We start from the raw sequence: 16,025 nt of genomic DNA on the forward strand, positions 1-16,025 counted from the left end.
CGAGAAAAAAAAAGATTAAGGAAAGACTCTGTCGTCCATTATAAAATATAAGAAGCGCCTTATTCGACAGACTGCCAGAAGAGAGCCAGAGAATTTTTTTCATGAATAATCAGGCTTAAAAAATGAAAATTTGATGGACTGGAACCATCTTTCGCGATAAGTTATTATAAAAAGATCCCGAAAAGTCTGAAAACGTCGGAACGACAATTTTTGCTTCGTTTCTTTCCTTCTTTCTTTTTTCTTTTTTTTTTCTTCGCTCTCTCTCTCTCTCTCTCTTTTTTTTCTTTTTTTAAGTGTTATGTCTCTTACAACGTACTTCTCGAACAGATTAAAATATACAATATCGATGAATTAATTAATATTATTACATCTCTTAAAATCCCGGACGTGGTCAGACTTCGCCGAGATCCTCACAAACATTCAGGTAGAAAATATCGTAACTTCTCACTGGTAAGTCGGGAATCGTTTAATCGAATCGCCGACCGATAGAACATTCGTATCAATTAATTATTCATCATTCGATCATCACGTCCATTCACACAGATTCACGCATTCATCGATTCACGTTTTCTTCCATTTTATTTTCCTGTTTTTATTTTCTTTTTTTTCCGTTTTGCTTCCCCTCTCTCGTTGCACGATGTGTACGAAAAAAAGTGCGATGTTATCGGAGTTTAATCGGAAAAAGAAAAAAAAGAAACGAGAAACAAAACATTATTACAATCCTCTCTGTTACAGATAGGTATTGCGTTTCACGAAAGTTGTGCAGAATAATTATTATTCCATTCTTCACTTTACTTTCTATTATCTATTATATGATATAATGAACAAGAGATAAATTGTTCTTAACTATTGTTTTTGTGCTCCTAATTATTTATTGAAATATTATACGATTAATTATATTGAAATAAATATGAAATGTAGCGGGAAAGAAATCATTGTATCTACGTTTGTATCATGTCCATCATTGTATCTATGTTTAAAAAAAGAAGGAAAAGTAAAAAGGAAAATAGTTTTCCAAGTTCATTCAGATAATTAGAATTCAATTCTTATTCTGCACAATATTCGTTTGACTATAAAACATACATACTTATTACATATACATATAGTATATATACATGTACATATATATAATAAGTGAATTTATAAACTAACATTTTTCTCGTGTAATGTTTCAATAATTAATTATTATTTGAAATTAAAACTAACTAATCGATATTTCATGATAATCGCAATGAGGTGTCCACAGCATCCGGTTATTCTTTATATTTTTTTTTTTTCTTTGTCCTTCAGGGTCGTCACATTCTTACATTTTGCCTGTCTGTGTGTGTATATATATATAATGTATATATATATATATATATTTATTTATATATTTTTATATAGTATGTAAATTATATACAGTTTTGCAGAAGGGTATGATCATTATTGTGTAGGCACTATGGCTTTGGACGTACACTAAGTTGTACGTTTAGAGTACATCCTTAAGAGACTTCCAACTGAGACAATTCCATCCAGTAGGACCTCGACTTCTTCAGGAACAATATATTTATAATTGATACATCTTTGTTTCAATGAATGAAATTTCTATTGAAATCAGCCTACAAACTTCATTTCTTTTTTCTTTTTTTTTTTCCACCGCAGTTTCACGCGGCAAAAGTCAAGGTGCACCGGTATAAAATTCCTCTCGAAAAACCCCTTTTTTCTTTTTTTATAAATCAGTTCCAGAATAACATTGTATCCTGAAAAAGAATCTTAGACACTTTTCATCATTTACGACTCGAATTGAATACGTATAGATGCGTTTACATGCAATGTAAATGTACAGCCTAAGATTTTTTGCTTTTGCAATTTTCTTCTTCTTCTTCTTTTTTTTTTTTTTTTCCTCTCTCTATCATATGCTCGAGTTCGTCTCCATGTTCGCTACGACATTGTCGATGAAGCTAATCCAACACACGATGATGATAATGATGATGATGATGATGATGATGATGATGATCTATTAGCCGGAATAATAATATTTTCTTCGATAGGACCGTATCGTGAGATGATAATGTTCGTGTACGTGTATTTCTTATGTATGTAATTTTTTTTTACATGCCATAAAAGAATCATCCGCACCGATAGATAATCATAATATATACTTTTTTTCTCTATTTCACGTCGTGCTTTTTTTTTTTCCTTTCATGCATCGAACTGTACAAATTTTCGCTCCCTACTCAGAAAAGTCGACCGATTACAAAAGTATATAGAATAAAAACTATGCCTTTCAACCGTTCGCCCATTTTCATCATTTCTTCAACTTTCTCTCCCTCTCTCTCTCTCTCTCTCTCTCTCTCTCTCTCTCTCTCTCTCTGCCTCCACTTTCATCTTTTTACAAACAATTTCTTCGATAAAGCCTACTGTACGCATTGATCTCCTCGACAAAAATTTTTTTAATAATTACAACAAGTTCCCTTCCGGACGGTGGTCTCTCGGCTTAAGCACACGATTTAGAAAAGAAGAATCAGTCCAAGTGACAAGAGAAGGCGACCATCCGGAAAAGATTTATCCCCGTTGTCCTTATTATTATTATTATTATTATTATTTCTTTTTTTTTATATCACGTCGATATAAACATTACTCTAGGAGGGACTTCTTTCATTTTCAAATTACATTTTATCCGCGTACGCTACTTCACGATTCTAATAATAATTTTTATTATACAATTCCATATAATTAAATCATAGAAACGAGAAAAAAAAAAGGAAAAATATATATATATATATTTATATATATATATATATATAAAGAAAATATCGTCGACACGAGTCCAGTCTCTCCTCTCTTTGAAAACTTCAAATATATCCTCTTCCATCTATTTCTCTCACCCTCCTTACTCTTTCTCTTATAAGCCTTCTCATTCACGTTTACATCATTTACAATATTATTACACATTGCACAAGAAAACGGCTCAATAATACCGTGAGAGCAGCTTTACAAGTTATCATTCCAAAAAAAAACTTAATCGACCGTTACGACCGTATCAAGCCGGAAGTACTCACCAGTGCGCGTTAATCATTGCCGTGATATGTTTCTCCCTCCCCCCTCCCCCCATTGTTTAATGCTTTTTTTCTTTCTTTCTTTCATGCAGAAACCGAATTTCCCAAAGCGAATCGTGATACGTTGTAGTTGCAGTTGATTTTTTTTTTTGAATGAAAATGTTTGTTTTCATAAAAGAGAACAAACTCAATTTCGAGACGCATATTTGACAAAATATTACACGATTAATAACACAACAATTAATATCTAGTATACATTTTTCCAACGTATTTCCGCTCATTCCGTATTTCATTCATTCTTCCTTTTTCTCCGTAAAAATTGAGAAGCGCGAAATTATATTTTATTTAAAAAGAAAAAAAAAAAAAAAAAAGCATTCAGCGGCGTGTCGATTCTCCATTGTGCCATGGATTTGATCTCGCTTTTTTTTTTTTAAAAGTAATCATCAAATTTTCCCTGTTTCTAACTATTTCTAATCGAACAATCTAACATTTCTCTGCTCGATCGTTCCCTTAATTGTTAAAAAAATTGCTAATCGGTACGAAATAGAAAAGCGTATTAATATTGGATTAACCGAGTGATCGCTATCCATTCGAATGTTAAGGAGGCGAACTCAGAGTGGTATGCTCCAAAAAAAAAAAAAAAAAAAAAAAGACAGGTATGCATGTGAATGTAGTGTTGCGTATCACGATGACGACAATTAGGACGATATCCTTTAGAATTTGAAATCAAAGAGATCCGAAAGCCCTTCCTCTGTGCCTAACGAGAACGAATAGTCGTTTTCAGAAAGAGGCGGTTCCAGGGACAGTAGATGCTCACCGAAATCGAGAATACTTAGATCTGTAACAAAAGAGAGAGAAAATGCTGGGCTTGTCCAGTCGCATTGAACACCTTCACTTCCAAAGTTCATTTATTAATCTTATTCGTTTTATTTCTTTGTCTTTATGATTTAATAATTTTTTTGAAAAATATTCCATGTTACAATGTTAATTATATTTGATTATTTAAGTTGATTCATGAAATATTGATTTATTGAGATCAATTTGAAAAGATAATAATTAATAAGCAAGTATTATTATTTAATTTAAATAACAATTAGCAAAACCCTTAAGCAATGAGAGCTGAATGTTTGTTATATTAATTTATTAATCACTTTGTGAATTATATTATAGTAATATTGAAAAATTTATGAATTATTTATTAATCAAATGATGAAATTATGAATTTTTAATTATTTTTATTTAAAATTGATAAAAATTTCATGAATTATTTATTATATTCATAATTAAGTGATAATTGTATGGATTAATCATGATAATATTTTGGATTATTTACTTTAATAAATTGATTTTCATTACTTTGTTAAAAACAAAGAGTATAATCAGATTTTCATAAAATTAAGAATGATTAAGTCTGACATTCTTTAAAGTTTTCTATTTTTGCTTAAAGAATTAATTTAGCATAAACATTTTTAAGCCATAGAATACAAGGATTAAAAGTAATCTATTCTTATAATAAGGTAACAATTTTAAACGAGAACAAAAAAAAAAAATACACATAAAAAATAGCGTTAAAATATACACAAGCCAATAATTATTTTATCCATGAAACATACCTTCACGCGACAAGAGTTTTGTTGTTTGAAACCGTTACCTAACTAGAACTCTGCCTGTGATGTGATTTTAATTCAGTTAACACACAAGTCACAGCCAGAGCTCCATCAGGGTACGGCTATCCTCCATTGTTGGAAAGGTAGAGAACCAATGAAAAAGATAGCTCAAGTTATTGAACTTCGATGTACAATAAAAAAATCAACTCTTGCTATCTTCTTTTTTTCCAAAGAGATTATTTTTTTTATCAAAAATTGTTATAGAATTCTTCAGTGACATGCATGACATTTCTTTCAAGTTTCAATAAAAATTATGAATCTTTCATTTGCTCATATGAACGAGAAAGAAATGTATTTCTATATAGTTTAAATACTTTGGAAGTATAGAGACAAAAATAGTAGTTTTGAAAGCATTTATTAAAAAATAAAGTAAAATAAAAGTACAACTTTGTTAACAAAAAGAAAAAAATTAAAAAAAAAAAAGAAATATAATAACTACATCAAAAAAAAGTTATTAAGAAAATGTGAAAGATTAATCAATTATAAAGTAATAAAGAAATTAATTAAGATTTTGCATTGGATTGTATATTGCACTGGATTTTGCATTAAAGTATCGTTATAAATTAATGTGTTAATATATATTAACAAACTAAAAAAATTTCAAAAGTAGTGTAATAAGATGAAGACAAGCTTAAAATTGATATTCAAAAAATATATATTTTTTTTATCTTATATCTTTATATTAAAAAAATTATATTCATCTTATTACAATCATTAGCACTTTACACTAAGCATTTGTTATAAAACATAGCGATACATTTAAAAGCATACGTGCAAATAAAAGCAGCGTAAAAAAATAAATAATAATAATTAATTTCATAAAAGAATTAAAATTAATATTGTATGCAGATATTGAATTGACTTCGTTTTTCTAAATTCTATTTTTTCCAATAGCATTCGCATATTCAATGCGAAAAAAAAATGAAAACTAACAAATGAATCTTAAATTATGAAATATGCGCGATCCTACCTGGAGTGCTAATTTGATCCTCCGTTTGGAGTTGGAATTTGCCACCACCCATTGGTCCATAATCATCGGATTCACACAAAAGCGCGTCCCTCATGCCTGCTAAACTGGTAACTGTAGATATAACCGGAGTACACAAACGAGTACTCAACGAACTTTCGATAGAAGGTACTGGTTCAACCCGAACCCCGCTTCCTCCATTGGCCAGCAGTTCAGGAGGGAGACAAGGTATTTCGGATTCTTTTGACGAAGGCACAGGTTGCGTCGTCGTGTAACCCGGAGTGGGAGACGTTTTAACTGCAGGATCATCAGGACAAAGAAATACCTCTATTTCACCATGAGATGACCTCATATGCATTTGAAGCTGAATACACAAATAATAAATAATTAATTGTTAAAAATGTAAATAATTTCTTAATCGATTTCGATGAAATTACCTTTTGTTGACCAAGATTATTAATAGGTTGTGGAACATGAAGTGTAGCTTCTGGTGGAGCTTTCACCGCCATTATAGCTTGGTCTTTGTACATTGGGACAGAACGTAAATCATGATACGTTACATAAGCGTATTGTCTGTCTGCACAGAGCTCCCTAAGATTTTTGTCTGCACCGTGAATTAATCGATCCAAAGTATTTTCTTTAGCTTCTAAATCTGCCACTTCCTTTCTGAGATCAGCGATATCGTTCCTTTCATTTGGTAATTGACCGCCTCTGTAAAATAAAATAATCACATTTATTACAGTAGAAAAGCTCAATATTTATCGATAAATTAAATAACGACGTACTTCCATTGTATATTGTTTTTACTTTTCTTTTCCAAAATACCTATGCCTTCCAATACATTCGTAATATCGTAAATACGACGTTTCTGTACTTCTAACTTTTCAGATGCTACATTTAAATCTACAACACCATCTTGACTGCTTTCAACTAAATGTATGAACTTTTTTGTAAGTAAGCTCAGTGATGTATCGTACCGCGTTCTCTCTACTGTTTTACCTGCAATGAAGATAAAATTTTTTGTTTTAAACATCTAAACAATAATATTCCAAGAGAAATAAATGAAATTTACTTTTTGTAGGTGTATGGCCAGCTAGAGAACTTGATCCAGATTTTCTACGTTTACCTCTAGGAGCCTTAAAGGCAGATTGGCTAGGGCCTGTAGTTCCCATTTCCAAATTCAGTCTTCGTTTCACTGCTTGAACTGAAATTTGCTATAAAAATACAATAAAATAAAATATTAATTGTTACACTGTTAACTTACTATTATAATTATAATATCATTTATTATGATCTTAAATAATCACTTCGATTAATCATAAAATTAAAAAAAAAATTAAGAATAAAAGATTTTTTCCATACTTATTAATAATAAATTTTTTAAATCATTTTTAATGCTTTAAATGTTTACTATAATAAAAAGCGTTATCATATTTGATTTATCTTTTTACTAAGTAAAAATTATTTGGTTAAAGATTATCTTAATGTAAATATAGTTTTATTTACTTCAGTTCGTGGTGGTGGTTGTGTAGGTTTCCTTGTTACTTGATAACAAGGTGTTTGTCCATATTGGTGGTCTTGAAGATGAGGACTTGGTGTTTCTTCAGCTACTTTTTGTGCTTGTACTTCATCCAAAGAGCCCTCATCCAAAAATTCTTCTTTTACTAAAAATAATTTGCATATATATATATAAATATAAATATAAAAGCAAAATAAATAAAGATATTATGAAATAACACAAATAATACATACGTAATTTAGTCTCCACCATATCTGGTGTGACAGGCCTAGCAGGATCTTCTAAGACCACTTGTCTCCTTACTCGAGGCATTTTTATAGTTTATAAGAATCTATAACAGTTATAAGAAAAAATATAAAATTATGAGATTCTTTATACAAATTTTAAAATATGTAAGTTCGAGACAAATGATATTTAAATTAAAATAAATATAATAATTAATTTCTCCATACGTTTTTAGTTAAGAATTTTAAATATTACATAAACATTTTATACATATATTAAAAACATAAATCATATTGTATTACAATTTATTGAAGTTATATATTCTACCATCAGTTTCTTTTAAATTTATTAAATATATATTTCTAATAATAAAACATAAAATATAATTTAATATCAAATAAATCAAATTTAATTAAAATTAAATTTGAATGGTAATTGTTATCAAAATAATTAGTTAGATTTTTATATTTTATGTCATTACATATGAATCATACATTATATATAATATAAATATATGTAAAAAAATTCTTGAATACATACAAATAGATATATTATTAAGAAAATATAAATATTTTTAAACATAATATATATTTTTAACAAAATATAATGAAAAATACATAACATAAATGTTTCATAAATTTCATTATCAAATATATAAAATATTATAATACAATTATTATTAGATACAAAATATTAATAAATATTTCTATACTGTTTAAAAAACAATACTTTTTATTATATATTTAAATAATTAATTACATTCAATATTTTTTTTTTAATACTACTATATATTTTTACAATTTATCAATGATAAAATTATTATTAATTATATTTAATAATAACATTATAAATATCTTTTCCTACTTTTAATTTGTAAAATTGAATTATCGAAGTTTTTCAGAAAACGTGTCATACACTACAACATCGTCCATGAAGGTTAATAAATGTATGTATACTATTTTGGCGGATACTTATTTTTCATTTCATATTGTTCATCACAAAAAATTGTTTATTGTTTCAAACATATCTTTACTAAATATTCGTTAATAAGTATCTCGAGCAGAGAAGAAAAGTTGTTCGGAAAAATTGAAATGCAGCATTTTAACTTAGATATTAGTACCTTGTTAACCTTGTCAATAGTATATGCTTTATCAAAAATATACCATTCATATGTGAAAATTATTGACAGCGAAGTGTGCGAATCCGATAAAAATTCCTATCGATTGTCGTCCCTTCATTCTCGACTTTTTGTCAGTGCCACCCATTTGTGAGTGTGTTTTACTTGGACGCGATAGCACATTTAAGGAGAAGCGACTTTTTAGATGCATATCAAAGAACAGACAGCATAGGAGAGAAGGTTTTTGTTCTTGAATCAAGCAACATTGGTAGATCCTAATAATAGAACTCGTATTCCAAAGAATTTCACATTTGTCTTCACAGGGAAAATGATAAACTTTTATGTTAAAATAAAAAAGATGGAAAATAAATGCATAATGATAAAAAATACAATTTTAATTCTATTATTATTAATAGAATGCATGTAAAATAAATTCTAAATTATTAAATATAATTGATAACATTAATTATTAATTTTTGTTTGTTCTTAATGTTCAAAATGTAATTTATTTTGTATTATATTTAAATTATTTTTAAGTAATAATATCTTGAAAAAGATAAAAACATTTCTCAAGTGTTATGAAATAAGGGAAATGATTAAAATATAATCATGTATAAAAATAATCGTTCGGAAACGGAACGTTTCAGTTCACAAAACGGAAGTGGTCGACTAAACGGCAAGGTGACAATTCTACAAGTACTGAACATCTGGTGAAAACTACAGATCAATTTTTGTATTGTTAACTTTAATATGAGTATACAGCAGCTGCAAATATCAAGAAAAATGAAAGTAAAAACAAAAAAAAATTAAAACAGACAATATACATTATGTGACATTTGTATTAGCTTTTCTAAAACTTTCAACAACAATTATTTTTGTTGAAAATAATAAAATTAAACTATATATATTATTTTAAATTACTAAAAAATTCAAATATTTCATGTTTATTTACTTACTTTAATTAAAAAAAAGAAATATATTGTTGTAAATATTAAAGTGTAATTTCGCGCTATTTTTTAAAATCAATATCAAAGATAATCTTAATTATAATATATTATTTCAAAATATAAAATAAAATTTATATTCAACTTTTTAAAATTCACAAATAATACATGTTTAATTTAAATTTAAAACATCATTTCTAAAAATATATAGTTAATTGTTATTAATTATTGCAAGTATTCTAAATTGATTACAGTTTTAGATTAATTTCCTACATATCGACTCAGAAAAAATCCCTAGAATCATTCTTCTATTATGCGAGTATTCTGATCATACGATATTTCCTCACGTAAAAGTTGAGAATGACAAAACAAAATAGCCGCGAAAAAGAATAGAAAATCCTTCCTAAAGTCCTCGTTTTCAAAAGACTCGTTACGCGCCTGAGCGGAATGAGACCCACAGTGCGGACGCGTACGAGAATTTTCGAAAAAAAGAGCAAGCGTCCCAAGAACACGAGGCAGCGTTCCGGGTGTGGTTTAAAGAGGCACGTCGTAGGATCGTCGTGTTACAGCAGCCTTGCGTTGTAAGCAGTTTTAGAAGCAAACTCCCGGTCGAACTGCGAGGTTGTCTCGTTTTCGCCTATTTGGCCGAGTACACACCGTACTACATCGATTATAACAAGAGATCGTGGGGCCAATAGCACGGTAAAGCACATTCGAAGGTTGGGAGCAATGCACGGTGCGGAGGCATTGATTGGTAGGATGTTATCTCAAAGATAAAACTTGACTAGTGTAACTCGCGTCGACGGCATTGGATGTAGAACTAGCCTAGAGTCCATCGATTAGTAGAGAAGCGTGCTCTTTAAAACACGAGACATAACGTTCGTTCACAAACGTTTTACATGAACGATTTTTAAGAAGGTATGCAATAAATCCAATGTTCTCATTTAATGCAACAATATTTTTTTTCTTTTTTGCTTAAATTAATAAAATATTATATATGTATGAAATCTGAAAAGTGTGCTTTGCAAATAAGAAATACAGCAAAAAAATTTTTCAATAGATTATATACAGATAGGTAAACATGCCTCGTGTGTATGAGGCTTCAGGCCCCAGATGTTAACGACGAACCTTACTGTCCCCCTTTTTTCATTCTTCCGCTTGTAGAAACTGCACAGGTTGCAAGGTCTATCAATGAATAATCATTCTCTTTTTCTTATCATTGTGGAAAAGTGGAAAATATATATATATTGCATCAATGAATCTGTTTTACATCACTTATACAGAATAATCGTTCGCGATCAGCTGTTAACATAAATCGAAGGTTTAGAGGTTGTCTTTTTCTTTTTGTTTTTATTTTTATTTTTTAATACCGCGTAGAACGTTCGACCACGACCAAACAACAAACGAATTCCGATTTTATTGAACACGGCAATGCGTACGCGCGATATAATCCGTACGCCACGCACCGAAGCGGCCATGCATACGAGAGCGAGCGAGTGAGCGCGAGTAGGCAGACAATGAGGGAACGCGATTATGCGAGCGCGCGCACACACACCACTCCTTGCCGATACGCACACATAGAAACGCACGATTCGCACGCAATACGTAGAGCCGTTTAAAGAGCCAAGCCGGGACTAGAGTATCCCTAGTTAGGCGTGCTACCGGCACGGTCATGAGGGAACCTAGAATCAGTGCACGCTTTCGCGATTGATCGCAAAAGATGCCAGCGACTTTCGACGACCAAATTGGTTGAGCTCGAAATAACGGATCATTTTTTTTCTTTTATTTCATTTTTTTCCCATTCTTTCCTTTCTGTTTATGCGCTCCAGTAAGCACATCTTTCGTACGATTACGATAGAAAAAAGCACGCACGGTAAAACACGTTCTTTTCGGACGGGAACTCGAATGTAGTGTTTCGAAATAACAATTACTATTCCCCAAGGCAAAGAAATTTTTCATTCGGACGAAACAAACGGATATTAAAAAACGATTTACGCGTGTTTATTCCACTTACTTGGCTCTCGAGCGTGCGGTAGAAACCGCACAGTATTTTGAGACGGAGGCCCACGCTCTCTTCCGGGAGGTTCAGCCAGCACACGGCGCGGCGCGTGTCACAGCACCGACGAGCGAGGCATATCCGTGCCTCCTCGATGGCAAATACGTCGCCGTCGTGGTCGTAATCGTTGTTGTCGCGTTGTCGATATTTCTAGATGCAAATTTCACTTATGTCTGTCGATGACAAGACAGACAAAACGTGTGCTCGGAGGACGACAACGAGTCTTTTAACCCGGTCTCCCGAGGCTAACCCGTGCACGAATGTTTCTCTTGCTTTTCGCTTCGATATATCATATATACACTTCGTACATACGATTTACTACTCTCTCGCCCTCGCTCGTTTTCTCTCCCTCTGTCCTGCTTTCTCAGTTTATAACCGTAGTCGTTGTCCTCGTCGTAGTCGTAGTAGTTGCGTGGCCTTTATTTCTCTTTCTATCTTTTTCCCACTCTCTCTTTCTCTTTCAAGCTTGTTTTTCTATATATTTGTTTCGCTCTGTCTCTCTATCACACTGGTGCGGTATCCATTTTCTGCAGGGCCGATCTCGGCAATAGGAACGACAGCCAGCAGCAGCAGCAGCAGCAGCAGCAGCAGCAGTAGCAGCAGCAGACTGGGGACCCGAAATAATCGCGTGTAAAAGGCCGAAGCCGTTTGTGTGCTTGCCGTGTTTTCAGCTTCCAAGGAATGTACAGGCTCTAAAGTTCACGATAAGCCCCGCCTCGACATGATCGGTCGAGCCACCGGCGAGGAAAACGAACCTTTTCTGTCGGGGTGTCGCGCGCGCACACGAGGCCGGCTCGTGAGCTGGGCGATTGGATGGACGGGGCTGGCTGGCGCGCTGGCAACTGGCTCGGGCTACGAGGCAGATAGACTCGCCTGTGCCGGTAGTAGTAACACCGGACCGCGTGTTCGTGCGCTTTACTCCGCTCTTCAACGTACAGTGTCACTGTGGTAGTGGCCTTCTACTACTGCTTCGATATGTTCTTGAACGCGTCTCTGTCACGGTGGTAGTACGTGCTTAGGCGCCTGTCATGTGTCGGTGCGTTCGTGGACGCGCGCCTATAACGTACCGGCGCATCGGCCATCTGCCGGTCGTATACAGGAGTCGAGTACGCGCGCCAAAACCGTCACTTCGCTTTTCTCCGTAACCACCGCGCCGCCAGCTATCACAGATATCCAAAAAAGTTCCTAGACCGTGTCACCTTTTCTATGTTTTTTTACAAAATTTCACTGTTTTTACTTATCTTTCGAATCCATCGAGACAATAATGATCTTCTAAATATTCACGCTATCGTTTGTTTATATTCCTTAGGGTTAGACGTTCCACAATGAATACACGATGTGGTGCGTTTTCGTTACCCGCGTCGTTATATGTTGACATAAAAATAAGACGAGAAAAATTAATAATTTACGAGTTGCACAGACTTTTCACAGAGATAATGAGCACACGCGCCAAAACTGTCCCTCTCGTTTTCCATGAAACTGCCACGCAAGCTCCGACATGTAGGTGAAAAATCCCTATATCACGACTTTCCCAAGACACGTTCGCGTTTAATGTATCTTTTATTTAGTTTTGACAGTTTAAAACGTCAAAATATATTGCTATTATAGATTATTACCGTTTCAGTCCGCCATGGTCAGGGGTGTGCGCTTTCGAAACAAACGTCCACGCTTGATGTTGGCAGTGAGTCCCTTTAACGTGGGCCTTATCGCGAAAGAAAGGGGGCAAGAATGAAACGAATGAATAATATTCTCTCGAATTATATAATTTTCAATATTTTTTGATTCTTTTTTCTGTACTACACACACACCCGAAGATTGGGAGGATCCCACTACCTATCGTTTCTTGCCCGAAACTAAGCGGGCGGTCGTCGCTTCCTTCACGATGGAGGGGTGTTGGACACCAGGGCCGTATCACTTTACACGTGCTAAAGCACGTTCAATTTTGTTTTCTATTTTAACAAATGATTCGAAAATTCTCAATATTAATTTGATTGATTTTATAATTTTGATTTTCTTTTAACTGAAATTTCATTTTAACAATATTTATGTTAATTTTATTTTATTTTAATGATGAAAGTTTTCATTGACACAAGACATAAGAAATTATTTTTATTATATGTTTATAAAAATATACAAATATTTTGTTATATAATATTTATCATACGTCTCTTATATTTAAAAGTTATTATTGACAACAGTAACCGAATAACTGTAAATATATGTAAAAAAGAAAATTAGAAATGAAAATATTTACATTATTTAAACACATTTATATATGTTATTAGTTACGTTATTATTATACGTCGGTGCTATTATGATATTCTTGAGCAATTATCGATAAGTTGCAGGATTCTTTAATATGTTGCTACGTACCTGAGATAGGTCGGCAAGAAGGGAGCCCGGTGTTTTCTTCGTAACGTATTTATTTGAACCCTACGCAACTACAAAAGGATCGTACCCTATGTAGGATGTAAGGGAGGGTATAGATCTCCCTTCTTGTTCCTATATTCATGAGTTCCTTCCCACTTTTGTGTCTTAAGTGTTAAGCTAAGCTAAATTCCAAAAGTGTATCAAGAAATCAAAAAAGACACCGAGTAGATTCTGAAACAACTATATGTCTACGATTACGAAAATTTCTGGGTGTTGTGTTTCTGAAGATTCGAGAATCTGCATGGCAGAGTACGTGATCGCTTTTACTTCGGCATTTTGAGTATGTTTACCAATCGTGAATTCTTCCCCTAACGCCATCGCATTGATCTTGAAATTTGCGCGGTCGAATTTAGTGATCTTCACTTTCTGATAACATAAAATGATATTTTCTTTTACAAAATTTTTGAAATAATAAAAAACAAAAGGTAGAGAATATTGTATTTTATTCTTTAAATTATTACTGAAATCACATATTAAACTGGATGATTTATTGAATAAATATCCTCGCATAAGAAATAAAGAGTCGAAAAAGCGTTGAACGAAGAGCTGATGTAATTGAAAAAAAAATTTTAAGTGTAATGACAAAATCGTTATTTGAAAAATGAAATATACCTTTGCAACGATATATGGCTCGGCACTAAACATAAACAATAATTCATCGAGGAAATGGAAAAGAAGACTTTCCATGTCATGTCCTTCTGCTTCCACATAGTGTAATTGTGTCATTTCAACGCGCTCTAAATCCGTCATGTATCCAAACATGGCCACCGCACATTGTTCGAAAGCTTCTTCTATAGTATCGCCCCATGCATGTAATCTATAATATATTACGAATATTATAATATGTATTTAATTATTTAATTTATTCTTAAAATAATTCGATGATATATATTTTTCACTCTATTAACAAAAGTAATTTGTTATCCCACTTTTAATTTTAGGTTATCTACGCAAGTAACCTCTACAATGTATCAGTTTTAATCTTACGAGGAATTTATGAACTAAATACTTACTGTACATCTGCTGTATGATCCAAATCTGAAAAATAAAACGTAGGTACATGATTTCACTTATTTTTTTATATAACTGAGCGTAAAATAACGTTCTAACTTTCAATTTCAACCAATCCACATGTAGCAAAATGGATGCCGGTATAACGACACACCGGCTGCCGGTTATTTCTAACATAATGAAACTCTTTATTTGATGAATTTAATGTGATATTATATTTAAAATATGATATATGATACTTACATTCATATTTTGCAGGGGGTATTGTAAAATCTTCTTCGGTCAACTCGTCCATGATTACGCACAGCTGATCTCACGTATGTGAATAACCGATCAGCTGATTCTCTGACAGGTTTAATCAATGGCGGTCCCGGTTATACGTACACAAGGTTGTACTATGTAGATGGCGCTACGTAAAAGGATGCTCATAATCTACATTACCGATTGAGCGAAGTTGATTAATATTTTTTTATAAGATGATAAGACAGATTAATAATATTTAATAAAAAATGGTATTAAAAGTAATGGTATTAAAAGTAGGATATATAAACGATTAATTTTTTTATTAATGTTTTTAATTGATTATGATGCAGTCATTTTAAATACATAGTATATTTTTTCAATTTTTTATGTTTCAATGTTTATTTTCTTAAATCTAATGAAAAACATAGTATATTTACTAAGATAAATATAATTTATTAGTGAATTTAATCGAAGTTACTTGAAATTGTTTCCTACTAGATATAATTTCGCTGAAATATTTATAAATCACTATATAACACGCAGATTTAAAATTTGTGTCATTTATACAGATTTCTATGATAATTATTCTACAATAATTATATATTCAGTGAATGGTGAACCGCATAAGCAATCTGCAAATGTTAACCAATAGACCTACATATTTATCATCTGAATAAATATGATGTGTAATTTACTTATTTTTCAAAAAATATGAAAGAATTCACTTCTATAGGATTAATTTCAAGAGTCAAATTTTCTCATCTCAATATTAATTAAAGTTTTTTACCATTATCATTAGTTTATCATC

General features: G+C 31.9%; 2 protein-coding genes and 1 non-coding gene across 7 annotated transcripts; all 3 read right to left on the reverse strand.

Moving 5' to 3' along the window:
* Window positions 1-3,112: 3,112 nt before the first annotated feature.
* On the reverse strand, window positions 3,113-13,481 carry LOC412770 (transcription factor E2F2). Of its 5 annotated transcripts, none has more exons than XM_006561653.3 (8): window positions 13,150-13,481; window positions 7,425-7,522; window positions 7,179-7,336; window positions 6,745-6,886; window positions 6,458-6,671; window positions 6,110-6,383; window positions 5,676-6,036; window positions 3,113-3,876 (listed from the first exon to the last, which is right to left on the reverse strand). In XM_006561653.3, exons 2-8 carry the CDS (start codon window positions 7,501-7,503, stop codon window positions 3,752-3,754), a joined length of 1,353 nt encoding a protein of 450 aa, XP_006561716.1. In that variant the 5' UTR covers window positions 7,504-7,522; window positions 13,150-13,481; the 3' UTR covers window positions 3,113-3,751. The 5 variants fall into 5 exon arrangements, with proteins under 5 accessions (XP_006561716.1, XP_006561714.1, XP_016769650.1 ...); XM_006561651.3 differs by having other exon boundaries at window positions 11,492-13,481; XM_016914161.2 differs by having other exon boundaries at window positions 10,563-13,481.
* Mir11 (microRNA 11) lies at window positions 4,671-4,778 on the reverse strand. Its single transcript, NR_039428.1, has one exon. It is a non-coding gene; the product is annotated as a microRNA 11 (primary transcript).
* A 428-nt stretch (window positions 13,482-13,909) lies between the features above and the next one.
* On the reverse strand, window positions 13,910-15,341 carry LOC412769 (protein archease-like). The gene is made up of 4 exons (XM_006561654.3): window positions 15,218-15,341; window positions 14,977-15,001; window positions 14,576-14,780; window positions 13,910-14,329 (listed from the first exon to the last, which is right to left on the reverse strand). The coding sequence occupies exons 1-4, from the start codon at window positions 15,267-15,269 to the stop codon at window positions 14,144-14,146; spliced, it is 468 nt and encodes a 155-aa protein (XP_006561717.1). The 5' UTR covers window positions 15,270-15,341; the 3' UTR covers window positions 13,910-14,143.
* Window positions 15,342-16,025: the final 684 nt, after the last annotated feature.

The sequence above is a fragment of the Apis mellifera genome, linkage group LG9, assembly GCF_003254395.2.
Source record: "Apis mellifera strain DH4 linkage group LG9, Amel_HAv3.1, whole genome shotgun sequence".
NCBI classification, from domain to species: domain Eukaryota; kingdom Metazoa; phylum Arthropoda; class Insecta; order Hymenoptera; family Apidae; genus Apis; species Apis mellifera.

Bases quoted from the DNA above. Each gene is read 5' to 3' on its own strand.
- LOC412770 (XM_006561653.3), bottom strand. From the start codon at position 7,503: ATGCCTCGAGTAAGGAGACAAGTGGTCTTAGAAGATCCTGCTAGGCCT. The intron at 6,672-6,744 runs GTAAATTTCATT...TCTTCATTGCAG, and splicing joins TGGCCATACACCTACAAAAA to GTAAAACAGTAGAGAGAACG. The intron at 6,037-6,109 runs GTAATTTCATCG...TTGTGTATTCAG, and splicing joins ATAATCTTGGTCAACAAAAG to CTTCAAATGCATATGAGGTC.
- LOC412769 (XM_006561654.3), bottom strand. From the start codon at position 15,269: ATGGACGAGTTGACCGAAGAAGATTTTACAATACCCCCTGCAAAATAT. The intron at 14,781-14,976 runs GTAAGTATTTAG...AATATATTATAG, and splicing joins GATCATACAGCAGATGTACA to ATTACATGCATGGGGCGATA. The intron at 14,330-14,575 runs GTATATTTCATT...TTATGTTATCAG, and splicing joins AGCCATATATCGTTGCAAAG to AAAGTGAAGATCACTAAATT.